The sequence below is a fragment of the Chaetura pelagica genome, unplaced genomic scaffold, assembly GCF_000747805.2.
Source record: "Chaetura pelagica isolate M959 unplaced genomic scaffold, ChaPel_1.0 scaffold67, whole genome shotgun sequence".
In the NCBI taxonomy this organism is placed as follows: domain Eukaryota; kingdom Metazoa; phylum Chordata; class Aves; order Apodiformes; family Apodidae; genus Chaetura; species Chaetura pelagica.
The window spans coordinates 431,371-458,922 of record NW_009954107.1 but is presented as its reverse complement, the minus strand read 5'-3'; the positions used below and the strand labels follow the sequence as shown (position 1 = coordinate 458,922).

At 38.2% G+C, this 27,552-nt stretch overlaps 1 protein-coding gene across 1 annotated transcript in view; it reads right to left on the bottom strand.

Moving 5' to 3' along the window:
- The window catches only part of SNX25 (sorting nexin 25), a 69,070-nt gene that overhangs the window by 28,852 nt on the left and 12,666 nt on the right, over positions 1-27,552 (bottom strand). Inside the window, exons 3-6 of the mRNA XM_010002456.1 lie at positions 20,839-21,011; positions 19,737-19,923; positions 13,798-13,868; positions 3,777-3,958 (exon numbers count right to left, since the gene is read on the bottom strand). Coding sequence (XP_010000758.1) covers positions 3,777-3,958; positions 13,798-13,868; positions 19,737-19,923; positions 20,839-21,011 — 613 coding nt within the window. The remainder of the gene's footprint in view (positions 1-3,776; positions 3,959-13,797; positions 13,869-19,736; positions 19,924-20,838; positions 21,012-27,552) is intronic.

Below are 27,552 nucleotides of genomic sequence, written 5' to 3'. Positions count from 1 at the left end.
CTACACCAACAGAAAAGTAACTAATATACCACAGCTGGTCACAGGCTCTGCAAAAGACTAAGAAGGAGCTAGATGCCTAGTTTTTTTTCCAAGCAGGGTGCTTTAACCAGCATGCACAGCATATGCATGCAGAATAGCCTTGTTCCTGGCCCTACAAAGCAGAGACCTGGTCTTGGCAAGTCCCTAGAAGTAAAAACAACCTCTCTCTGTGGAGGAACATAAAACAACTACTTAATTTGGAAGGGCCTGTACAGGCTCCAGACATGGCATAGATGCACTGTATTGTATTTCTTTGCTATACACCAGGTTCCCATTCACTACAGCCACACTAGCCTAATAATGAATACAGCTGGTAACAGTAGATCATGGGTCAGTAGTGGGGGTTTTCTGCTGGGATGACAGCACATGGAGCGCAGGACTTGTGATCTCATTTGGGTTTTCTTTTTTTTTGTAGAAGACAGGATTAAGAGGAATATAAAAAATTACACAGGAGAAATGTGTCTCTTTCCAAGCTGTATTTTTTTAAAGTATTTATTTCTTTTTTAGAGAGGCAAGACATCAGAAGGCTATCTTTCTCATATTCAGCAATAGCTGAACCCAACACAATGATAAATTACTTATCAGGAAGTATAAACTACATAAAATACCTGGCTATTTTACCACACATACAGTAATAGAAGAAAACCCTGCCTTGGGACTCAGGTGTTCATGAAGACACTTCTCTCACAAGACACCCCATCTTCAGGCAACAGGGGAACAACAATTGAAGCTCACTTCCTTCATATCCCCAAAATGAGGTATCCTGACCTAACGTGATCTCACAACCTGAAGTTGGGAAATCACAGTGAAAATCTGATCAGTCACCAGTTAAACCAGGATCTATTAATGGATGTGGTGGAAGCAAGGTCTTCTGCAGGAGTTTCAACTCAATTCTCATCAGTAGGATTATGAATATGAACTGCCTATACCTCAAAATACACACAGATGGCTTCCTTGCTATTTCATAGCCAGTCAAGGATCAGATCCCCAAAAGTGCACCTACCACCTGTGGCTCATAAAACAGCCCCACTAAGGAGATGCTGTGAGTCTACACATCTCTCAGATGTGGTGATGTGGCTGTTGTGCTGAATGCAACAAATGATTTGATGAATAACCACAGACAACAAGAACTCAATTAATTACTGCAGTACTGTGCAGGGACTGCAGTTTCTAAGAAAAAGGACTACAACTGCACTGATGGTAAGTAGATTAGAAGAGATGCTTTATATATTACACCAATTCTAACTGCATTTTCTCTGAAAGCAAATGTAACACCCAAGGCAGAGTATAAATCAGTATCAGAGCTAATGACAATTCAGATTCAGAGAGTAGCTGGGGTTTGTTTGACTGCTTATGAATATTTGAATACAATTCACACATTCAGAATTTCCCTAGGGAACCCAGATTCAGGATAATGAGGTCAGTGAAACATGTGCAAAGTTTATACAGACCTGTGACTTACTTATATATCAAACAGAAAGCTGACACTGCTTTATGATTAGTTTCTGCTGTGAAAGGAAAAAAAGTAATTCAAAGCACCTAATTTTTGTTTCTTAAATCTGTAAGAGGAGAACACTGACAGCTCTAAAAAATCCATCTCCGTATTTAAGACCATAATCAAAACACGCACTGAAGACTTTTACCAGCAATGCTATTACTCCACTACTATTGCAGGAAAGACAAAGTTTTCTTTAGGATGCAGAAGTGAAACCAAAAGATAAGTTTAAGGCTCTAGTCAATTTGTTCTTTGCTCAATTAATACCAAAATGTCCCCAAAGTTAATAATGTATCCAAGCTTTTCTACTACACTTACACCATTGCTGCCCTATTTCATGCAAGCTGAAGAAAGGGAGACAAACTTCCAGTTTCTTCTTCACAAGTTAGTTATTCTGCAGAGCAACAGCTTAACAGAAAAGCTGGCACAGCCAGAATCTAAAGAGCAGTTATGGGCCACCAGCAGCGACATGCCAACACTAGTTTATCTGCTAAATCCCAAACAACGCCCTTCCCTTTTGCTTAGAAAAAGGCCTGAGTGTTCAGTCAATATTGCCCACACGGGACGGGCCAGCCTCCAAAATACCACTGACTGCCTTGAAATAAGAAGCCTGAGTGAGGCTACCACAGTGCAGGAGGAGGATGGGAAGAAGTACAAGTGAAGAGAGCTCCCTTCCTCAGCCAAGCTCTGGGCATTTTTCTGTGCTCAGAACAGTGTGGCCTCCATCTCTCATCCAGCCTCCCTCAGTCCCTCTCCCGGCAACAGAGAGTTGGGGACAATAGAAGAGAGAAGCAGTTTTCATATTTTCTACACTGAAATGGGTGTGGAGCAATTCTAGGGTTTCTTCACAGAAACACATCAAAATCTTAGAGCAGCCCCAGCCTCCACTGTTTCTGCCATCCCTATAACAAAAGCCTGCACAAGGAGTCTTTATTCATATTAACAGTACTATTAACTGAATACGGGGTTGCTCATGGGTATATTTGCAAGATATAACCCCCAGGTCAGCAGTGCCCAACAAAAATCCATTGAGTTATAAAACATACAAAATGAGTATCAGGAATACCTTTGATGTTAATTACAGTATTATTAGACCTTATTATATTTCTGACCAATCCTTGCCCCTACCCAGTGCAGCTTTACTAATTAACGCCATTTTCTGAAAAAATGTATGTCACCATATCCTGACAAGTCTGTAACACCTCCGCAGGCAACAAAAGCAGCGTCAGTGGCTCATGGGGTGCTGACACATGCTTCCCTCTTTCCTTTTTCCCTTGGCACCTCTTGCTACACCTAACTTCAGGAAACAGATCACAACTGCCTTGGCACAATCCGCAATGCACCATCGGAAACCACACTTCAAGGATGAGTGGAGGGTAGGGAATTGCCCTCCTTCAGACCTTGCTCAAGACTACACACAAATAGCAAGAACTATTTCTCCATCACGTAGCTTTTACTTATGTGCCAGTAAATTATAACTATAAAGATACAATGAAAGTTCAAGATCTCTGCATGAAAACATAACTTCTCCTCCACGTACCTGAAAAAGATAAAAACTTCTTTCTAATCTGAATACGTAATTACTGTGCTTTGCCTGAAGTGGACAGAGTAGATTAAGTTTAGAGACTTCTTTGTGTAAAGTTTAGCAAGGATAAGCAGCCATGATTTTGTTTTTGTAGATGCTGGCTAATACGATGATTATATTTTCAATTCCAGACTGCAGCAATGTCGAAAACAAGCAGTCAACTGCTTTACCAGATTTTACCAGATTTTCTGCAATGACTGCCCTCAAATGCCTTACAGAAGTGTTTGCTTTTGAACAACTTAGTATTTGCAAAACCCACAGGTGTTTCCTACAGCAAACAGAAGAAGGGCCAAAGAAACATTGCATGTATGTTGGCAATCTTTTACTTGAAAGCAAGTTGCTACTTTAAGAAAGGCTGCTACCATTAACTCTCTACAGGCATGTGTGATTTTTCAGTCACACCGCATATAAGCCACTCAATCCTCTAGAAGGTTCTCTTAGTAATAATATATTAATATTTAGCAATATCCCAAGCTGAGTGATCAGTGTGCCTTTTTGGGTACTTCAGTCATCTTTTCCCAAGATAAATAAGCTATGCAGCAATTCCTTTGTACTTAACTTTGGGAGGAAGGGATCAATGACAGTGAGGCTAACATGATCCAGTGCTATTACTTTTAGAATGATCTTCAGACAACATATGTGCTATTCAGTTTATACCTTCTGACTCTGAGGACCATCACCTTCCTCAGAAATGCCATCTTCCTGCTGCTCATAAGCAGGGCCTCCCAGAAGCCTTATTCTCTTCTCACATTGCTTCTTTGCCACCGTCAGCTGATTGATATACCTCTTCACATTGCGAGCCCTCAGTAGGTCAGCTTTCATTGCTGCAGTTTCTTTTCCTTTTGAATCTAAGAATAAAGCAAATCAGAGACGGGCTTTTACAACATGAAAACATTATCACATCATTGCCTCTGTGACTTGCCTGATCAAAGCATTTGTCATTCATTAAGCAACTATGCACATGAGCACAGATACTGCAAAGTTTCTATTTGAAACAGAATGACAATTTTGAAACATTCTCCAATGATACCTCAAAGGTTCATATAAACCAGTTCAGAAAAAAAAATCCTAATTCAAGTTACCTACAGCCATGGAGTACAATAACACATGAAGATGTATCTTATTGAGCGTAACACTGACTGACTAGGAGTCATTTGGGACTGGATTCAAGCCTCCAGCCCAGTAGGACAAGTTTCCCACACATCTCATTTGCAAATCCATATTTCTTGAGCCTGATGTGAACAGCAGATCATGCATTTTCTCCTCCAGACAACATTGACCAAAGCTCACTTAACATAGTGAGATGACTTAAGGAAAAAAAGCTTACAATGCCACATCAAGACTGCACAGCACTGTTAAGCAGTGAAGTAATATGAAGATGACAGCCACTTGAGTAAGACTTGGTAATAAAAGGTGTAATGTTTTTGTATTCTACATTCCAGCCTCTTCAGTTAAGTTACCAGAGCCTAAACAAAGCAGCAGCAAATAAAGCAGATTCAAAAACCTGTTGCACTGAAATAATTCCTAGTTTATACCTGCAGGATGCAACTGATTCACATTTATGCAATGGTTTTATTTTCCTCTTGCTCAATAATAATACTCCCGCTTCTATTGGCTGCAACCAGAGCACAGTAGAAAAGAATTTGGCTTGTATTTGACTTCGGATTAACTGATTGCTCCAGGATACGTAATTGAGATCTATTCTACTATGTTTTTGAAATACCAAATGCTAGTAAAATTATATAGATTATAATAGTGTTCCATTTTCAAAACAGTTGCTGGAAAGAAACAACCAGACTGGTAGGTTTGTGAATGCATATAGAGGAAAAGGAAATCTCTTAGGAATTACTTAAAATAGGTATTTTAAACACATTTCTAATACGTCAAGGTACCTTCTCTTTTTAGGACTGTTTTCATCCTTTTATTTCCCCCTCAAAGCCACATGTAACTACAGCATGTGACCTTACGTTTTGTCATTTGTGTACTGAAGGACAAGTCAAGGAACATAGAGCTCACTGAAATTCTACATGTACTGTGAATACAGATATTCTCCCAATGTTTTTTCCTATATTTTTCATCCTACTTTATTTACTGTATGTATGTGTGTTGGCAGGGAATCTTCCTAATTGAATGACTATTAGTATTTTAGTGGATAAGTTTAATTTGCATCTGACCTGCCATATAATAGTGAACTACAGAGATGATACTCACTGAAGCAAGTGATAAAACGACTTTACCATGAAAAAAAAAAAAAAAAAAAAAACCCCTTCTTTCCCCGGGTGTTTTTTCCCCAAGGGAAATATTTTTCATCCTACTTTATTTACTGTATGTATGTGTGTTGGCAGGGAATCTTCCTAATTGAATGACTATTAGTATTTTAGTGGATAAGTTTAATTTGCATCTGACCTGCCATATAATAGTGAACTACAGAGATGATACTCACTGAAGCAAGTGATAAAACGACTTTACCATGAAAAAAAAAAAAAAAAAAAAAGCCATCTGCTGTCCTGGCATGTTATCTCCACAGGGAAGTCAGCAAGGCATTTAATTTAGTGATTCAGTTCCCTGACCAGAAGTACCAGTATTAATGAGAGAAAAAGAAAGGAGACCAAAAAAACCCAGGAAAAGACCTTAAGGACAAAATAGCTCTACTCAATTTAAAACATTTACAGCTAATAAAAATGCATGGACAGTAACTTAAAGTGAAGACTAAAACCTAACAGTTCCCCTACTACACTTGTCTCTAAGATGATTTTTAAAGGTTCTCAATTCTCTCAATAGTATAAATAGTTTAAGCTCAAAATGCATACCTGAAACCTCACACTTCACAGTGCTACGCAGTGCTTGCAGATGTCTCACAATAGTCCACTTTTTACTGAAAACAAGGCATTCTTGGAAGGTTTTCAAAATAAGCATGTCTGCTTTACTTGAAGTCTTATCATCCTGTGATTGTAGCAGGCCTCCAGGGAAGACTAATTAAGCCCTACATCTCACCTGCTTCCAGTGATTAATTACTTTTTTAGCAAAAATCCTTCAAAAACATTTTCCTCACTCAGCACTTCACATGGAGTCACTCCATGTAGGAAACACTCTAAGCAGAGCAATGAAGATCACACTGCCAGCCTGCTCCTGCTCCATCGATAAACGGGACTAGTCACCATCAAGTCTGGCAGTGATGTCTTTTGATAAATAAACAAGAGGCTGATGAAGAGCAGGCCAGCACAGAGAATGGCTAACATGCTGCAGTGCAGGAGAGACTGCTTAGAAGGGTGGACAAACACTGAACTTTACTTATCTTTCATACTTTGGAAGAGGGAAGACAGCAGAAATTGGGAGGATCATTTTCATGTCAACTGGGGAAGGTTAGGAATATCTTTGGTTTTCTCCTAGCCCTAATCTTCTTTTGAGATTGTTGATAATTCTTACATTTTCAGATCTAAACTGCTGGGGTTTTTTTCACATTAAGCCCTATCAAAAATATATTTAAAGCTATAAAGAGAACTTGTATTTTCTATCCATTCTTGTGTGATCCCACCACCACCCAAGTACAGAGATATAATTAAGAGCCTTTTTCACCATTTCTGAATATCAGCAAAGATTTTCACTACATTCAGGTATCACTGAATAAACCAAATAAAACCAGAAAGTTTCAAAAGAAAAGACTTCCATCTACTCACATACCCTTCCTTCAGCAGGCTCCAATGAAGAGAAAAGGAATGCTACTAAGACCCTGTTTCATCACTATGCAAGGAAAGAAAATGCATCCTTTTGATAATTTTGTAGTTGTTGTTACTAGTAACAACTTTACAGTTTGGGGATTATTATTTTTTTAATTATTATTAAAACCAGACAAACAAAATCACTCCTCATCAGCAAGACAAGAAAGATGCCTCTTTAGCACTCCCTCCCCATGTGAGCAGTGCGCGTGTTTACAAGCAACTGCTGAGCAGGGCCTCCATCCCCAAACGAACAGTGTCTTTTAGTAACTTCCTCCAAAACAGTTCTCCTTATCAGGGGAAATTTTGACAAGACATGCACTGTCACCATGGAACTTCAAAACCCCAGAGGGGTACTGTGCACCCCTCCCAAGGACATCCAAATGCAATTAGGACCAAAAGCAGAAATTCAAACTATCCTTATCAATCCACAGCTATGGATAATTCAGTTTGCAGTGAAGATTATTAGAATGCAAATGGTCCATATAAGCTCAAACTTACTAAGCAATCAAAGCTAAGCTGTCTGTGCAAATCTTTCTACTCCATGCATTTTTGCAGAGCTACAGTGATTTCTGACAAAGTTTCCACATTTTCTTCTGAATCACTTATAAATACCTTGATTTCAACTAGGCCAAGAACAGATTGTAGAAGTTGCCAAAAACATTTCTGAGACCAGATTCCTCAAACTTAATTTTCCTTCCTCTTGTGTTTTTTTGGTAGTTTTGCTAGTTGGACATACTCACACTATGTGTTTTTCAGCCAGTATTCTGGGCCTTGCAAACAATAGTCATGCCAACAAATGCCACTCAAATTTTATTACCACAAACCACAGTGAACAATACAAGAGAAATAATGTAAATTAAGATATATTTAAAGCCTGCTTAAAGAGCAAACTAAATTATATAGTAATAATGCATGAACTTCCCCTTCTCTTGATAGTAGCAGCACAAAACAAAGATTTCTCATTTTAACTATAAAGTTATATATGGCAAAATATTAAAACTGAAAAGTATGAGTTCTTGCTCCCTTACAGCTTTAGGAACTACAGACACCTGACACCTGGTAGCATGTACAGCAACATGGACTCATCTGACTAGCCTCTGAAGAAGCTACACACATGCAGAACTTCCTATGCATTTCTGCAAGACCTTTTGCAAGAGCCAAGTTAAGCTCATGCAGTGCTTATTTAGTGCCATGATGAAGTATTTAAGTAGCAAGTACCAATTTAACTGTTTAACATAAAACAGTAACCATAACCTTCTAATTGACCAATCATTACAAACGTCTATGAATTCTCAGAAGCTTTGAATTACACATTTTTTTAAGCCTTAGTAGGCCTGGAAAAGTATTTGTTCAATTCCGCAAGAGCAGGCCACACTTTGAGAAGAACAGGATATCGGGTTCTTTTACTGCCCACAATACAAGCAAAGGTCAGACAAGAGAATGAGTAAAAAAAGTGCTATATCCCAAACACTTCAGGCAACAGATTTGGGGAAAGGGACTTAAAGGAAGATTGTGGAGAATTTAGACACTGATCATTAGCAATACATAGTGCAACACAGCCTCCTACATGACAGCCACAGCTGAGGAAAACAAAAAGGAAAGGTAAATTTGAGCATGGAAGTAAATACATATTATACAATAAAATAACATCCACCACATACTGTCTCTGTCTGTAGGTCCCTGCATTCCCTTTAGTCACTTCTTTCTGACCTGTCAGTCTTTATCCTCTGTCTTTCACTGATGGGCATCTCTCCAAACCAACCATGGGCAAGATACATTGCCATCACTAGCACACACAAAGGATCTCAGGAGTAGAAAGCAGTTCCTCTATAAAAATGATTTGAAAATCACAAACCAAAACAAGTCTACCATGATCAGAGTCACTGTAACTTTCACCTTCACCCACAAGGATTCCCTCCACACTTACTGCTTGAGGAAGACATGCTAGCACACTTTAGCTCCTTAAGCCTTGCCAAAAAGCTAGGCAAAAATAATTGTGTGTGCATGTTTCTTCCTGAGTGTAGGATGGGGATGAGGAGTAATCATAATACAATTTAGTCATAATTAAGTTAGATGGCATCTGTAAGGCTCTGGAACACAGGAGTGTCCATTTTACTTCACTCTATCATCTTGAGAAAACTCACACATTACAACCCACACATCCAAGTATGCTTGCCCCAGTTTCTAAAAGCCCCTTTTTACAGCCAAACATTCGAGCCACTTTCAGAACCACAGTACCTAAGAAGCCTGCCCACAGACAGTTCTGTTTCTGTACCAGTTGTCAGCTCTACTTATAGAAGCAAATATCTTCTGATGCCACAGAGCAGACCTCTCCATACAGAAATGGCTGTTTAATAAATTTGATCTGCCTCACAATCCCTGATTGAAAAGGAACAGTTTTCTCAACAGGGGATGCCCTGGGGTCAGTTATAACGTGGTGACTGAAAAAACATCCCATCCAGTCGTCCTAGGGTGATTTTCAGTCAAGCACTGAAGTTGTGTATAAGGCAGAGGGCACAGAAAATCAGAAGGCAAATCAAACAGATCCATTTAGTGTTGGCAAAAAAACAAACAACATTGCTGACAGATTTGCTCTGTTTTGCCCTAAGACAAGGTACATGCCTTCATGGGCTTTTGTTCTAAACAGCCAATAAAAAGGTATCCTTACAAATATTCTTGTAGCATCCAGTAACACAGTATCAGTAAGGGAAGAATCAAAAATATGCCTATTAAAATTAGAACTAGTGTGTTGAAAAAGTTTCTTATTCACAGTACAACAACTTATTATAGCAACTTATTTTGTTACTATTACTCAATTGTCATTCAAAGCATTTAGAAATTCTAGAAAACATTAACATGCTTCTATAAACTCAGGTCCTCTCTCACTCCTGCTACAACATCTGATCTGTATATTTGTCCTCTTACAAACTGCTTTACTAGCTCAAAATGCAGTAAACACTTTCAGATAAGCACTTCCAGTCCTTCAAAATTTTGGATACATATTTTAAAAAAAAACAAAAAAATGTAAACTACCTAAAATTTAGCTCAAATTTGGTTCAATACTTCCAAGGAATCCTTATCAAAAGGTAAGATGAGAAGAGAGTTTTATAGTTGAAGATGCAAAAAGATGTAATTCTTCTTACCAGAACAGAAGTGGCTGTAGAGAAGAGCACAGTCCAAAAATATCAAAAGGAAGAAAAAACAAGTAAAAAAAAAACAAACCACAAAAAAATCAAAATCAAGCTTCCTCCTACAGTCATTGCTGAGGTGACCCTGACCATTTTGGAAGAGGATACATTGGAGGACACAGCCTAGAGAAGTAACTCAGGTACACGTACACAGAACTGGCACTTTTGTGCAATTGTAAATGAGGGAAGAAGTGCTGTGTCAGCATGCAAGATGACAGCTTCTATCTGCAGTGGCCTGCACCACCCCAAAATAAACCATGAACACGTCTGAAAACAGTAATGCTACATTAGGTTTCTTATTCAGCTTTAGCACCGACCATAAGCAATCTTCCTGGCCACAGAAGTTATAACATCCTCCCACAGCAGGCATCCTACTGTAAACCTGAAATTATTGTCTCTCAACCTGAAGACATTCAACAATCTGAGGGAGCCAAGAGCAAAACTTACTGCTTAACATGAATCAGATGCCTTTGCATGTTTTCATTTGCTCTCCTACATTCACAGCCGGAAGATTCAAGTGATATGAGATGTGAAAAGTAAAAGGACCTATAGCTTGCCATTTTTTTACTACAGAGGGTTTAAGTCAATCATGTTTACAAGTACCTTAAAGTACTTTCTGTTTTTATTAGAGGGCCCTAAAAGTTCAATATTTTGCAAATAGGTGACACCAACAGTAGTTACTTCAAGTAGAAAGAACCCTGTCCTTGCTGAGGGCAAGCTTTCCCCTCCAACTGCTCTGGGCACCAAGATTAAACGTATACTTCAGTATCATCAGAGAGTAAAAGAAGACAGGCAACTGTAGCTCCTATGAGAAACCACTAGTCTGAAATGTGGTTCTCAGGCTACTCATCCTTTAATAGTAGACACCTAATCTTTCTATAAACAAAATATTTTTGGTCAGTTTTAGAGACTTAATTATGTCTCCTCAATCAACAGCAAAGATACACAATCCTGCTCTGGGATATTTATTGCTAGTCATGTAGTTGCGCAACACTTACTTTGCTTATATAGTAGCTAAGCACTCAGTGCTGCAGAGTATTGGCCACTCCTGCTGCACTAAGTGCTCCTCATATTTGTTGCTTAATCTTTTCCTTTTGAAAGCACTGCCTCACAAAGCTCCCATGCCTCAAAATGATGGAGCCTGAGCCTATACCCATGTACATATTATTCTACACTTTCTCAACTCTCAGTCTGAGAGCAAATATCAGGCTTGACAGTTTGCTGGCCAGTCAAAATTTGGCTGCTCTAGCTGAACACCCAGGCACTAAAGAAACAGTTAAATTTTCAGGACTCAACTTTGTCACAGGAAAAAGCAAACAGCTATCAATAAGACCCTCTCTCACCAGGCTGGAAATAAAGCTAAGAGATGGCCATGACACAAAAGGCAAGAGCTCATTTACTAGCAGGAGCAGGAGACAGTCACATATATCGAACATCCATGCTCACACACCTTAATATGGGTATGTAGCAGGAACCAGGGGAATAGATTAGAAAGAGAAGGATGGAATGAGACTGTGCAAACACAGTTCCATTTTGTATAAAGCTCACATTTAGTTATTCACCATGAAATCAAACTGTTGCAGGGGTAGCAGCATTCTGTGGCACCAGAAAGGAAAGCATCTAAGGATGATGCAAGTAATGTGGTGGTCTCTTCTACAAGAATTTAACAGTATTTGCATCTGCAGTGAGCTGTACTGAGTTTTTTGTTGTCTTTGTTTTATTTTAAGGAAGACAACATAGCTTCTTTTCCTTAAGCTTTTCTTCCTAACATTCAGTAACATGCTAGATTCATTACCACATTAGGAAAAACGTCTCCACGTACTTCAGGAAAAATGAGACTTCAGAGGAAGATTTTAGCCTATACAGTTTTCTTAAAGTCTTCCGTAAGAGACTGAGCCAGAAAATTTTTTAGCACGTGAAAACCCCAGCAGAATAACTCAAAGAGATTAGAAATCTGCCATAAATTTGTGTGAACTATAATTAAATTGCATTTTATGTCTCAGTTGGACATACTGTTCCGCATGTGTCAAGCAAAAAAGGTCATCTTTTTCTTAAGGCACAATGTGAATAATTACTGGCTCTTCAATAAATTGTTTAGTCACAATAACCCCCACAATGGCTAACATAGCCAGCAATGGTAATCAACTCTTAAATGACATACAAGGCTACCATAGGACTAAACTAATACTAAAAGTCAATACCTTAACACAAAACTTCAGTGCACCAGCTAGTGGAATTTCTGTTGGAATTTTTTTAATACAGGTAGAAAGTCAAGAGCCCACAAAAATGCACAACTAACTTCACCATAGAATAAGTGAAACCAAATCTACTTTGGCAGAAAAATCAGCAAGAAACTTTTTATATCTATTTTGTAATAACAGTAACTTGTAGCTTCAGAAAAACATAGTCTGTTCAGGGTTTAAATTAGTAGGATTGTTAATTAGATAAATTCAAGTGAGACAGAGGAAAGTGAGACAATAATTAATTGTAGGAACCTAAACCATATAAAAATATTCCCCAAATCAATTCTTGTCACAACAAAGACCAATGGCAGCAAAACAGAAATAAAGGTTTAGCAAGACTGATTCTTCATAATGTCCTGAGAGTTACCTTCCTTGTTTTATTACTTTATGAAACACCCTTTCCACTAAATTAACTTTTATCTGAGAAATATTAGTATCTCTTTCTATATTGCACACTTGAGCAAAAAACAGCACCTATTCTTCCTTTTGCCTTAGCTTGATACAAGCAGTTTATCCTACAGGAGTGCATATCTAGTTCCATTTTAGAATGCAAGCAAAAGGCGTATGAGTGTTGACCTTATATTTTCAGAAGCTTGAGCAGGGACCCCAAACTCTTCACACTGACCAAAGATACTTTTTTTCCCACCTCACGGTATACTGATTTTTTGGTTTTGCATTTTTCATTACACTTTAATCACTTTTAAAACTGATTCCTTTGTGTTGCAAGGAGCTAGAAAAGGATTTTTTTTTTACCTGACAGATTGCATGAGAGCCTGAACACAAGATCTTTTATCTTTGTTTACAAACAAATTAGTTTACATTGTCCATTGCTTTTGATTTTGCTTTGATATACCTTAAGTATGTCTGCCCAAGCAAAAATTTGGTCTGTGATTTTGCCATCAATATAATCTCCTGAAGATACACCACAGCATCAGTACATTTTGACAAACATAAAAGCAGTATATATAATAAATGTAGATACAAACATAAGATGCATGTGCATTTTAGAAGGGAGCAGTTGCTAAAACACTGTTGGATTTAAGAGCACCCTGTCTTGCAACAAAAAACATAATACAATAGAGAGTCAAATTAAAGTCTGACTGACAATTATGCTGTATCATTTCTGCTTGTCTGTTTTGAAATTTTTTTTTCCTGCTTGTCTGTTTTGAAATTAGAACAGACTGAGACGATGAAGAATGGACTGTACAAAAGACAAAGCAAAATTCTCAGCAAAGGAATTTGTAATGCCAAAAATCCTAGTTGCAGCAAGCTCTGAAAATGAATGCATCATAGATATGACCTTTCTCATGATCCATCAGCTTAGATGAAGATGGGGAGGGAGAATAATCACACCATGGGAGTTTCTGGAAGAATCAGACAAATTAAACAGAACTGAAATACTAAAGGCACAGCATTCCTAAATTCTGTCAAAAAATCCCACACACACTGATTGTATATGCATGTTGAGAGTTCAAACAGCTTTTCAAAATTAAAGAAAAAAAAGTGACTTAAAAAAATGGAATCTTACCTTTCTGCCTCTTCACTTGGGGAATATTGCTGATTGTGGTTGCCTGAACTATTTCCACTACAATCTGATACCTAGTTTTAAAAACAGTAGGGGATAAGAGTCAGGGAGGAGAGAAGAAAAAAACATGGTGTTAATTTTTTACAATGTGTTCTTCATATAGCATACTTAAGAATTAATACAAAACAAAACACTTCTGCCTCCTCCTCACATGGAAACAGAGTCATTTCTCAGTATATCTACAATCTAAGGGGCAGCATACATGTGGAGTGGAGTAAGAAAAAAAGGCTACCTTGGAACAAAAGGAAAACATCCAACTAAGTAATACTGCCCCCTTTTCTCAACAGCTAGCACTGCACAGCCAGTTGATATTCAGTGAACTCAATGTAATGTCATGCTCTTAACATTAAATATAAGCCTTCTGCAGGAAACTAGGATGGAAGTTCAGCTCAACAGCAAAGACCTGCCTGTAACCTACTTATAGCTAATGCAATCAATACAAACATGGAGCATATATAACTTAGGAGAAGAAAAAAAAAAAGTATCACGCTAAAAAAAGTAAAACACTAAAGTACCAAATTCCAGGAAGAATTAAAACCTGTTTATCACCTAAAACAATACTACACCTAATGGAAGACAGCTTATGCAGTTAGTAAGCTGAATTTTAAGTAAACCAAATCTTATCACTAGTAGATACCATGCACTCAGCAAAGAAAATTACTGTCTGTTAAATCTTTCATAAACATCAAAGTTCTGGGCATAACAAACACTCAGATTCCTCTCAGTGCTCTTACTTTGGCAGTTATTAATACAAGCAATAAAGCAACTATTCTAGTGAATTTAGCTCATTCCTGCACGAGTTCCCTAACCTCATCTATCAAGTTTATTCCTAGACGGAGGCTGAAGCCTCCTGGAAAGACTAGTATTACCATGAGTTACTCTCTGGTTAAGAGGGAGTCTATGACTGTTTAAAATATATTCCCCTTCTTCCATATATGCTGCTTTCACCAACAAACAGTAATTAATTCCCCCATTCCTCTTGCCTCCTATAACTCCTTCAGGATTTTGATTTGCATCTGCCTCTGTACAGACATAGTTTTACACACACAACATACACCCACAAATACACTTCCAGAGTTTATATTGCTTTTTTTTCTGCAGTAATCTTTGCTCTACTCAACTCCTTCAACTACCATGTTGACACCTGAGAACCTGTTTGCAAAGCTTTAATTTTTAAAACTCTATTTCCTTTTGCCATTACTGTATCTTGGTTGCTTCCATCCACCACCACAGCTCTTGCCCAGTCCTTTAGAGAAAGTACAGTACCATAGTGAGGGTGGTATTTTGGTGTACAGGACTCCCACAGTTAATTCCCAAATTATTCTGGGCAGCTCGCTTGGACTTTGGGTCAACAACACCCATTCACTTCTCTCAGGTTTTGTAAGGTAACTGTGAACATTATAAATTTCTCAAACAAGGTACAGGCAATCAAGTAAATACTGCAGATGGAAGGTATTTTCCACCATGCAACTTTTTCCTTCCAAATTGACTCCCATTTTTTTTATGTTCAGGCTCTACATGTTTTCATTATCAATATTGTAAAATACAACATCTCTTTTTTTTTTTCTTCCTCCTCATATTACCTTAAGAAAGACAGATGCTCCGAGTTACATCCTCAAGGATACTATTTAATCCATTCCTAAGTACTAGGCTCTGCCTGTAACTACTCAATGAGAGTTCTGTACAACACTGCACCAAAGAAACACCACCTTGGCTACACTACCAGACCATGACCCAGTCTCCCTGAAAGTCTGTTCCAAATATTCTGTGGTGCTGGAGAGTAAACATATAAGGAAGTTTGAAGTGTGATTTATTAATTTTAGTTTCAAGAAGTGAACTGTAATTGATAAACTGGACCAATCATGGGCTCACATCCCCATTACTTCTGCCTTCCCACTCTTACCTCTTCCCTGTTCTTTGTTATATGCATCTCTTTCCCTCATTTCTTAAGTGAAAGATGACACAGCCAGTGATAATAGTCTTTCTTACCATGAATTGTGTAGTGACCTTTTGCTGCTATAGTAATAAATAACAGAATAAACATAATGCTGATACTGAAAGCAGAATTTAAACTATCCATCAGTTTATTTCCTTATCACTATTTATTCTCAGCGATGTTTTCAACTCATCACACCTTTTATTTCCAGTCTTCTGACAGAGCAAATTTCTTCCACATCTGATGTGGAAGAAATACACTTTCCCACTTTCCTTCCTTATTTATCTACTTCAAATTTATCCACACTAACTTAATTCTGAGGGGAAACAAAGGTGAAATTTCTCTGTTCAATGTTTTCTGCTCAAAAGAAACAGAGACAACACGTTTTGTGGAAGCCTGATAAAGCAGGAATAAAACTGTGCCTCCCTTCATGACAAGCAATAATAAAGGTAAACACTATAACCTTGAAGGATGCGACTTCACATTTGTGATGTAAAGAATGTTCACAGATAACCACACAATGGTCCGTATTCTGGAAGTTTTGTTGGTTTGGGTTTTTTTCCTACCCAAACAAAACCAGATTTTCAAAAAAGAAAGGTACGAAAGGGAAAAACAAACAAAAAACCAAACCAAACAAACAAAATAAAAAAAACCACAACCAAAACAGCTCCTCAGAAATCAACAAATTACTTTTTATGAACACAAACATAAGCTCCCCAAATGTTCCTTATAAAAATGAAAGGGATTGTTCCAAAAGGCAACAGAGAGAAGTTCTGCTAAGAGATAAAGTGACCAAATGTTAGAGGCTCACCATAGACATTAATGAACCATTAATTCAAAAGAATCTCCGAAATTAATAAGTAGTTCCCGCATAATTTAAGTAAGTTCTAAAAATAAAGTCCATAAAAACAATGCAGAAATTTAATACACTATTTCTTCTTACAGTAGTGCTTCTATGCAGGGAGAGAAAAAAGATTCAGGAAATCCTAGTACATACTACCCTTTCAGGGAGAGCTATTTGCAAAGCAGAAAGCTGGTACACAGGCTTACAAGGAGATCCAACATACACAGCCCTCCTACTCTTTTCTGATTTCCTGGCCAACAGCAACAACACCCTTCACCCACAGGTTTCCACTGATCCAGCCAGGGATCTTTCCCTACTTAACCCAGAGCAAATGCCTGGTTCTAATCACAAGGAAGCATAGCAAAACTTTACTAATGAAATCAGCCTGGAAAAATGCCTTATAGGACTTCTCTCCTGTAACATCATGCGAGTACATCAAGGAGCATCCAGGAGTCCAAGCTTTCTTAACTAGAGTCCTACAGAGGAATTGTTTAACAGTGCTTCATAGCCTCTTTCATTGAGCAATCTATTTCATGTTTATTTTAGTAAGTAGATAGTAATTAATCTGCAAAGATAAAGCATGGCAAGGATGTTTCAAAGAAAGCCAAAAAAATCCAGTTTCCCAGCAACTGTAGTGCCTTGGGATAAATCTCCCTCAAAGCTAAGCCTACACAGAAAATTGTTACTACTTTTATCTGTGCTTTACCAAGATGTTACATGGCAACGCTAGGAGTAATAGGAGGCTTAGAGTTCACAAATGCCATGCACTGGGTTAGAACAGGCACTGAAAAACTATTTCCAAATAAATACAAGAAAAAGAATGTTTGATAAACAGAATATTATTGCCCACAATAGCATCTAACTGGGAAACATTTAAGTACAACATAACAGTAATTTATCTGTTGTAGGAAATAAGTGAAAGCATTCTCTCCATTCTCTTGTCATTCCAACAGACTCTAAACATGTTCCTCAGTGGTAACTGAACAATGGCTTACTTGCTTCCTCTTCTTTAATACCTTTCTTGCAGATTTTTCTGTGTTTCAGTGTTGTAATTTTAAACCTGAAATATCATTTAGCTTGCTCACCTAAAATATCTCCCTTTTTATCCCCATTCATATAGGAACCACTGTTTGGTCTCCTTGGCATAAATCTGTAAACTTCCACTGCTACATGATGAAAGCTTTGCAAACTATACTACTGAGCTTCAACTATAGGTAAGACTCATCTCACTCCAGGTGCTCCCACTGTCCTGAAGAACACACTGAACAGGAACCCTCCTCTAACAAGGGAACACTGTAAAAACAACTACCCAGAAACTGGGTCTACACAACCAGAGGAAGGATGAGCACTGCTTCTAAAATCAAGTACTGTTTCTGTTTGAAAAGAAGATACTTTTTCTCAGACTTTTCAAATACTGATCAGCTCAGACTGATCAACATTATGTAGGGTGTAGAGGAACACATCCCAAGACGACAGTAATTGGACTCTAGGAGCTAGAAAGAAAAAACCTAAGTGCAGCAAACATAACATTATTTCATAAAGCAAATTTGCTATCTGATATCAGAGAACACACTTTAAAGTGACCTATCAGCTAAAAAGAGTGCACACTGAGCATTAATGTGCCTGAACAACAACAACAGAAGAGCTGGGTTTCTTTTGAAACAAGCAGATCCATTAGTGTGATTATGCTAATAAATATGTTGTCAATTAGGCTTTAGATAGAGCCTAACAGAGACTGATTTCTGCTCTCAGGAAAGGCACACTGGCCAACAGTAAAGAGCAAATTTTACTGCCGATGAGCAGTAAGTAGCCAGGCAACAAAATCATTTCACTGTCACCTAAATGCATTTTCGTATCTCAGAAATGCAAGGGTTTTCAGAATCAAAGAGAACAAAAGAAAGTTAGATGTTATTTATGCAGCCCACATAATCCATCTTCATAAACCATCACTTGGCCTGATGAAGCCAAGTCTAGCAGAAGGTCTGGGTCACGACAGATGACACAGTGCCTCAAATGGGATCAATGTGCTTCTGTCTTTTCAGCTTTTGCTGCATTCTCTTCCATTTAGGAAGAGAAAAAGTTGAGCTGCAGCAGCAATTGAAGTGAGTCAGGGAAGAAGAAAAAATACCAGTTTTGGTTGGTGAAAAATAATTACGACAAACACTCCAAAGCTTTGGTGTGCTCAACAAAACCAACTCAGGACATCTAGGAAGATCCTATAACAGTGGCACCTCTGCTCCCTGCTTCCCAGTCACTTGTTCCTTATCCTTTCACTTACACCAGCAATCAGACGAGAAACAGCTCTGATAAAAAGATAAGACAAGCATAAATATCTTGTGCTTTGGCAGGCAGGCTTGAGATGCAAGCAGTAGCTCAGGTCATGATGAAAGATTGAAGGAAATAAGATATGAGACTGGGGGGGATTATTATCAAAGCAAGCAGGGGTTATTTGCATTAGAAAACAGGAACATCAAACAAACTAATGATATGTAAGAGCTCCGTGGGATTTTTTTTTTGTCTTGAAAGAATTCTTCAGAGTTCATTAACATGTTTAAGAAGGATGCAATTGGGAAAAACCTCCCTGCAACAGTCCGGGACACCTCTGATCCAGTGGTAAAATGTGATGGTACTCAAACCCCTCTTTCCGTGTCTTTCCATTCCATCACAGCAAGTTTCCCTGAACATCCAGTGTCTGTAAAGTCACTATGGTTCATGGTCACCAGACCACATGGCCAACCATACTTCATAAAGATAATGAGGAGCTAACCACATGCTAGTGGAAATTCAACATACTATTTTATCTAACTCCCTGAGGCAAGATATAAATAAGGGTCTGGTATGCCTTTCAACATTACAATCATCTCCAATGTACTACAAAGCAGAATTTTTTAACATATTCTGCCATCAAACTAAAAAGCTGACTATATTAGAGATTTAATTCATGTTGTGGCTTATCATCCTTACTGCCTCTGCTTCATCAAAAGAAAGATAAATGTAAAATTGAACTTAAAAAGAAAAATCAAAATTAATTTTAATCTCAGTAGCAGGCTGGCAAAAGAACCATGTTTAGTTTTGAATGAGCTACAGTGAAACATTAAATACCTCAGTTGTTTCAGGAACTCAACATCAGAGCTGCTGTTAATGAGCTTGATGAACTCTTCATAAGAAGGAGCATATGTGTAGTCTTTCTTCTGATGCTCATTCATCTGTTCTCTGTACTCCAGCTGGCTGAGCAGCATTTGGTTAATATAATCTGGATCACTCAGCAATTCCACCACTGGTTTCAGTACTGGAGAGGAAAAACATTTTAAAACAAAATCCTTACACTGAAGAGTTACTGCTGTCCTTTAGAAGAAAATTGTAAATAAAAGGCAAAAGTAAATATGCAACTTGATAAAAATCCAAAATCAGTCTTCTGGACTAAATAGTACATTTGAGATCGGATCTACCTTCTTGATATGACCCTTTGTTTATTCTATTATACAAATTGATGTACATTAACAAAGCTGAGCTCTATCTGGAAAATTCAAGTTTTTTTCTTCTTTCTGCTGTGTGCCTTGAAGGCTATGACATTACAGACACTATAAACGAAAACTGAAATTAAACTCAAGCACGATACACCTGAGACTTCATAAATTCTGCATTTGACTTCAACAACATAGAAAATGAACAGTGAATTTATAATCAGATGAAAGTGTAGCTGATAAAATAAAAAGCAAAATGGAAAACCCTCAATTAAAAAACTACGCTGGATAAATTGAAGTCTAAAAGAATTAATTAAATCTAGTACCATGATTCAGTTATAATCACATCCTTAAGTCTATAGATTCCACATATCTGAATAAAACAGAAAGGGCAGAATTATTCATATAATCACTAAAAATAATGCTGTGGAAGACTGAAAAGTGCTTCTCTATGAAAAACAAAACAAAACCAAAACTAAACTAAAAACAAACTGAAAAAAAAAAACAAATTAAATGGACAAACGGTGTTTTATCCTGAAAGGTGCTAAACAATCTGGCATCAAGACAGGACAGTCAAGTAAGTATATGCTTCATTTTGAGAATATAAAGTGTCTTACTGGTTATCACAGAAACTCAATTTCAGAATTTAAAAGCAGAGCATCAAGACATACATAATTAAGTCTGGAATTACTAATATTGTACAGGTGCAAATGGTTAATCATCTCTGATCTTTGATCTACCTTTTGTTGCAAGGATTTCTGCAAGGACTATGCGCAAGCTGACAGAGTGGACATCCTTTGAGGATAGGAGACAACACACCAGAATTTGAGAACATTTTTGCAGGAATCTTACTTCTTCATCAGAGCTCCTCAGGCATGGGTGCAGCAAAAAAGGTCTCAGTGGATCTTCCTGCCTACAAAGAAAAAAAAAGAAAGGAAAAAAGAAAAAGAACTTACATACCACTTGCATCACCATTAGTCGCTAATTGATAAAATACCTGATAATGGATTTTGGATAAGTAATTTCAGTAAAGAAACACTTTTAGCCATGTATATTTTTTTAAATCCTGCTAATTTTTCTTAATGATGTTAAGATACGTTTCCAAATTCCTTTGTCCTGTCAATGTTTTCACCTGCCAAAATAGAAATACTCTTGCCATGTTCAGCATGTGCAACCCCGTCTTTGGGACAATACACCTGTGGGCACCATGATCACCCCAGAGGGAGTTAGAGGCCCTGGAATTTAGGCTCTGGTGAGAATGATAGGTCTGAATCTGCATCTTCTAAGGCCCATCCAAGTTACCTCTCTGCCAGATCACTGATTTGGTGAGTCACCTCATGGCCAAATCAAGTAACAACATTTGCTTGGACCAGAGCACCTCAGTTACACAGAGCTCAGAGAACCAATCAGAGAAGAGACAAGAGAACTTGCCTCAACCTGAGTCCTCTGATCAGCAGGCTGAAGCTGGAAAATGCCCACGTTATATACAAACAAATCAACAAAGATAAAAAAAAAATTAACTAAGGAACAAAGTCATAATTTTCTTCCATCATCCTAAATGCTTTGGAGTCAGGGTCCATCTTGCTTGCCTTCAGGGGAGTCAGATCCTTGCCTTTGGCTAATTCTGGTTCAGCTTCCAGAAGAAGTAGGAGAATACTCTCAGCCAGCATCACTCTCAGCCTGCTGGGGATGGCATTCACTACCATCCACTCCCTAACTATAAGTGTTATGCAAGCCAGATGCCAATGGATGGAGAAAATCCAAGATTTCTTGCTGTTTTCACTGTGCCCTTGATGAAAGAATAAGGCTCCTAACTTATACTAAGTACATGGCCACAGTCAGAACAGGTATAGTGCTATACTATATAGTCACATATTATACTAATATACTCCTTTTCCTGCCAACAAACGGGCAAATAGGTCCTCTATGCTCCTGGTAATCATGGTTGGTACATTTTGGGAAGATGACAAGAGAGAGTACTTCAGAGCTAACAATGAAGTGGTGGTTATGCCTCTGCTGCAGCACAAAGCACTGAGTGGGTGCTGTGCACCACTGAACATGCACAGCAACATGCTGTTGGATGAGCAAGCCCATGATAGCAGAGTCTGTGTTGTTTGCAGACCTCCCACAAGCTGATCTTCTGATCACAGCTCTGAAAAAAACAGGGAGCAAACTTCCCCATCTTAATTTTATGCCCAGTACTGACCAGTTCATCTCCTCACAGGTGCTAAGGGTTTTCTGCATTTCTCAGAATGTGACTGACTGGATGTGCCAAAGGAATTCCTCAGCACAGGCCACAGCAGCATCTTTTCTTTATACAAAAACAGCTGTAGAATCAGAGACAAGGTGCCCCAGCAGTTCCTTCATGGCAACGTGCCTGATGTGATCCAATCACAGATAGACAGTTTAACAGCAAGGTGACCATGTCAGTGGCTACAGCAAGATAGACACAGTGACACTTCAGAGGAACCATGGTCAGTTCCAAAGGCAGCCCGGGCTGGTGTTCAGCATAAGGCTCAGAAGTCTTACAAAGGCTCAGATCTGTCATATCTCAAACCAATGCTTCTTCCCATTGTCTATAATGCCTGCTTCCTTCTCAGAGCTGGAAAATGCTGTCCTGGTTAGAGTCAACTGGTTATTGCTCACAGAGCTGCTCCAAGCCCACCGCCTCTGTACATGAAGAAGTGACCAAGAACTGCATACAGTCAAACCAGAAGTTTTGATTTAGGCAGTGCTATATGGCCATAGTGACAGGCAGCGTTTTGTAACAACTGATTTTTGCTAGTCAGGCAGGAGCAAATAAGTTGGAATAGTCACAATACTCTAATAACAGCTTTAATTCTGTTCTAATAATAAAAGTAATTTGTTTCAGGGTGATCAAAATTAGTTTTTTATTTAATTTCCAGAACAACAGAAAGGTAAAGTCAACATTTATTTTCAACTTGACTGATGCATCTTATTCAATCCCAAAAAAAGTGTTTTGTTTTCAAATGTGGAAGAAGGATTAAATTGTTACAAGTTAGACAAATTTCAAAACAAGTCCCTTGGAACAGTTTGGATGTAAATATTCTTTTCTTCTAAGAAGCAGTGGTTTATGAAGATGATGTGCAGTCTTCATTATCCACCAGCACAGGTGCTGCAGCTGACTGAGCTCAGAAAACTGTTTATCCTGTTCAGGTAAGATCTCTCCTCTCTGGTAGCTGAATATCCAGCTATTTTCCTCAGAAATTTCCATTCCTCTTGCATACTGCAGACATATTCTACAGCCTTCTCTGCACTGCATCAAACATTCCCCACCACAGTCTCTCCCTAAAGGCATTAATTATTTCTCCAAAACCAGACACGTCCCAGGCAGACTACCAGCAGACAGAAAGTCTGGGTCATTTATGTACAGTCACCTCTTACTGGGGAAGTAAAGTCCTCCTTTTCTGGACAGGTTGGTCAACCCAAAGTCAGCTGCTTAGAAACACAGCCAGAAGCACATACAAAATGCTGGCAAACATAATGACTTACACAGAACATCAGCTGGCTAGCAGCAAACTAACCTCTCCTAACAACTGATTCCTCTGTATTAACAAGGATACAGAGTTAGAATTAAAAGCAAGAGGTGATTGGTTTTTTGCCTGTGAACACACAGACCCCATCCCTTTTGCATGCTCTTACCTTATTTGTGTAGTGATTAGATCAAGCTATACTTTCATAACATGTGCAAAGCACAGAAAAGAGCCATAATGCATATAAATTTCACTAAGCTAAAATTAGTCTTGGCCTTCAATACCTCTCTGTAAGTCTCCTAAGGAGTGCCCGTCTGTTTGGGACTGCAAACACCCTGGAGCATTAACTGCACCTATATTATCATCCCTGCAAGAGAAGTAATTTCTCGTCATCTTTGTGTCCCTATTGTACAAATTCATTCCCAAGTAAACAGCCAATACATACAGCTTGGCTGAACTGGACCTATGCCAGGACTTTTCTGATACAAGGTCAACAGAACACAAACAGAAAATGGAATAGAACAAACAAGTATAAAGCAAATATTTGATTCTTACCCTTCTGATTTGTCTAATGTGTTCCTGCCTACAGGAATGCAAGGGGGGAGTGGAGTTGCATACTCTCCAGTTGACAGACCATTTAAGAAGTTTCCGTTTTTTCTGGAATTGTCTCCTTTACCTAAGACCTGACTCTCTAGAAGAAAGTTCCTCCAGTTGCTTTCCTGGCTAAACTGTACCTAAAATGTGATCCAAAAAGTAACAGGGAAGGCACAGAAACCCACCAGATTTTCATTAAAAGAACAGAGAAACAAAATCTTCAGGATATTCAACCCTAAACAAGCCTTGCATATCAGTGCTGAACACTTGTGTCAACAAATCCTGCAGTTTTCATTGCTGTTTGGGCAAGAGAAATAAGATGGCAACCAAGCAGAGGAGGAAGATTGAGGGGGGACTTAACAGCTACAGAACATATTGGTATGCCAGTGGTATAACAGACAAGATATCCAGGTTTATATCCTCCTTTGCATTTATACATGAAGCATTACACTTCCTTTTACCTCAATATAAGCACTGATCAACTTGCAGGGAAAGTATATAATGTGTCAACAAAAGGTCTGGCCAGGAAACAGCACACCTTGTAACTTAGTCTTCCCCTTCAATGATACCCACAAAAAAAGGCAATCATGGAAGTACTAACACCACTGCTCAGGCACCAAACCATGACTATTTACTATTCTGGAGAAGAAGTGAAGATGTCCTGATATTCTTAAGGCTTGATATAAAACCTACATCTTCAGCATCATAGCAATATCATCAAGAGTAAAGAAAAGCACTGTTCATTTTGTAGAGACCAACAGAAAAATTAGAAATTTAACCACAATCTGCATGCATGTAAACAAAGCAGAGTGCTGCTACAACTCTCCAGTGTCAATAAAGATATTAAGCACTGTTTATAAACCCAAATAGTAACATAGGCATTATTTCTCTTCCTATCCAGTTTTGAATATGTGCTATTATGGGACACTTACATTGGATTTTCAAAACAAAAGGTCACTTAGTAATCACAGAAAACTCAACTAAAACTGTGTGCAGCTATTTCTAGAAAAAGCTTTGAAAGGCCAGCTAATTATCCATAAATTCTGAGCACAAGTGTGTGCAGTGAACTAATACAAATGTGGCTCTCTAGTAAATAGTTCCAAAACAGGCATGACCCAAGCTCTGTAAACCAAGATAATTTAATCTGCTTTAGGCTAGAGAAAAACAATGGCAAGTGGCAACTTAATTAATTTGTGTCTTCTTGAACAAACAAGACTGAAGTAATAGTGACACATATTGGTGTATCAAGATGCAGGTGCTGTCAGTGATTTAGAACAGTAGACAGAACTCAAGCTTTACAAACTATACTTGGAAGTCATATCCCTCTTCACTCCCCTGAGAGCTACAAAGCCAACCTTAACCTTGCCTAATATTCTTTTCTCTAATTTGCATTTAACAAAATTTTTAAGCCTGCTCTGAATTTTAACACCATCCAATGCTATTTCATAGTGTCAGAAAGCAAAGTGATTTCCTTCACCTGCCCCCCAAACCAGTGGAAGATTAAGCAGGGGGCTGTGAATATAGATCCACAGGCAGGGTCTGCCAAAGCAAATTCCTTCGTATCGGGTCTGTTCCAGGCAGTCATTTTCTTTGGGACCAAACTTGCTTTATCCCTTACTGCTTCAAATTTGTGAGTTCATCCAGCCCTTCATAAAGGAAAGCAGAATAGCAGATTTGCTTTAGTATTCCTGAAGACAAGCAGTTAAAACATTATCAATATAATAGAAATACCATCATTTCCTTCCTATGTTAAAACTAAACATTTCTGAGCCAATAACAACATATCTTTAACAAAAATTCCCCATTTCCCAGGAATACAGGACCTACAGGAGCTCTGTAATACTTGTTATCATCTGTGACTAGGCTTCAAGGTTCACAGTACAGAGACCTCATGTAAGTATCTCTTTTTATCTAGAATCTACTCTAGATACCCACAGTTTCAATGAGAACCATCTGGTAATTACCTGTACTGTAAAGACTCATTACGACTGAGTATTAAAAGACTCGGTATTTGTGGTCAGGTATATACTCCTGACATGAAGCATTGTCCTTATTTTTATATAGTCTCAACCCTCATGATAGCATGGAGAAGCTTCAAAATTAATCCTAGAAGGAGTGGAAAAAATTAAAAGCCAACCCCAAAGTTAAAACTTACAACGCACATTCAACTTGGGACTTTGCAGGTTTGGAGTTGGCAGTACCACTGGTTCACAGGGAAGAGACACCAAAATAAGCACACTGATTAGGACATGCATGACCAGGACCTTAATGATAACAAACAAGATCACTCTTCTTTGAAATCAAGGAGCAATCAAGTAAATTATATTAAAAAAACAAAACAAAACAAAACAACAACAACAACAAAAAAAAAACAAAATCCAAAACTACAAATACAAAAAAAAAGTCTGTAAATAAACACTAACAACAAGTCTACAGGAAATTATGTAAGAGTACTTTCTCTTTAAATAAATAAATAAATATGTCACAGAATGTTCCCTTCAGCCTTGCTATTTCTCTAATTAGTCTTTCAAGAGAAGGTCTTGCTGTTACATTTACCCCTCAGTCAGTGCAATTGTGAGCTGAAGTGCACATGCAACTCACTCTAAATGACTTTCATCAGTACATTCAGAACCTACCATGTGCCTTCATTAAACTGATTCTGGGAACCACCAGAACCACATGCAGCCTGCATCTCTTCACCCACATTGTGCTCAGATCTCTAGGTTTCTTGACAGCACAGCAGAACAAAAACTGCTTGATCTAACAAATTTAGACCTTTAAAAGCCAGCACCATAAACACACCTGAAAAAAGCACCTTCTAAGAAAACCGCTCTGAAAACAAACTACATCAAACCCAAAAAGAACAACAACAAATTACAAAGCCAACACCAAAATTTCTACAGTTGTCAGGAAAAAGCATTTGACATGTCATGTTGGTAACAGACCCAAAGAATGTATGAATGGCTTACAAGCTATGGTATGACCATATCAGCACTAGAAGTTAGAAGGCAATGATGAGCTTTAGACCTGGTGCTACCCATGAGTTAACTTTATTAACATGCTCAGACCTTGGATTCCATGACTATTTTGTTCTCAGCACTTTCTGACAGCTGTTCCCATTGCAACAAACTTCTACAAATTCATACTAATTCTCTCGATGCTCCTTTCCAGAGACTAAGTGTGATAAGCAGTTCTTTGGGTGGCAAATGGAATTACAAAAGCAAAACAAGAACTGTGGGAGGTGTTTAGTAGTTCTCCTCTCAACTTGGACACAATCTATAAGATTAACCAAGTTACATCTCAAGTGCTTGAGCTCCCTTTGCACCAATCTGCTCTTGATCACCTTGTGGTGGCAGCATGTTTTAT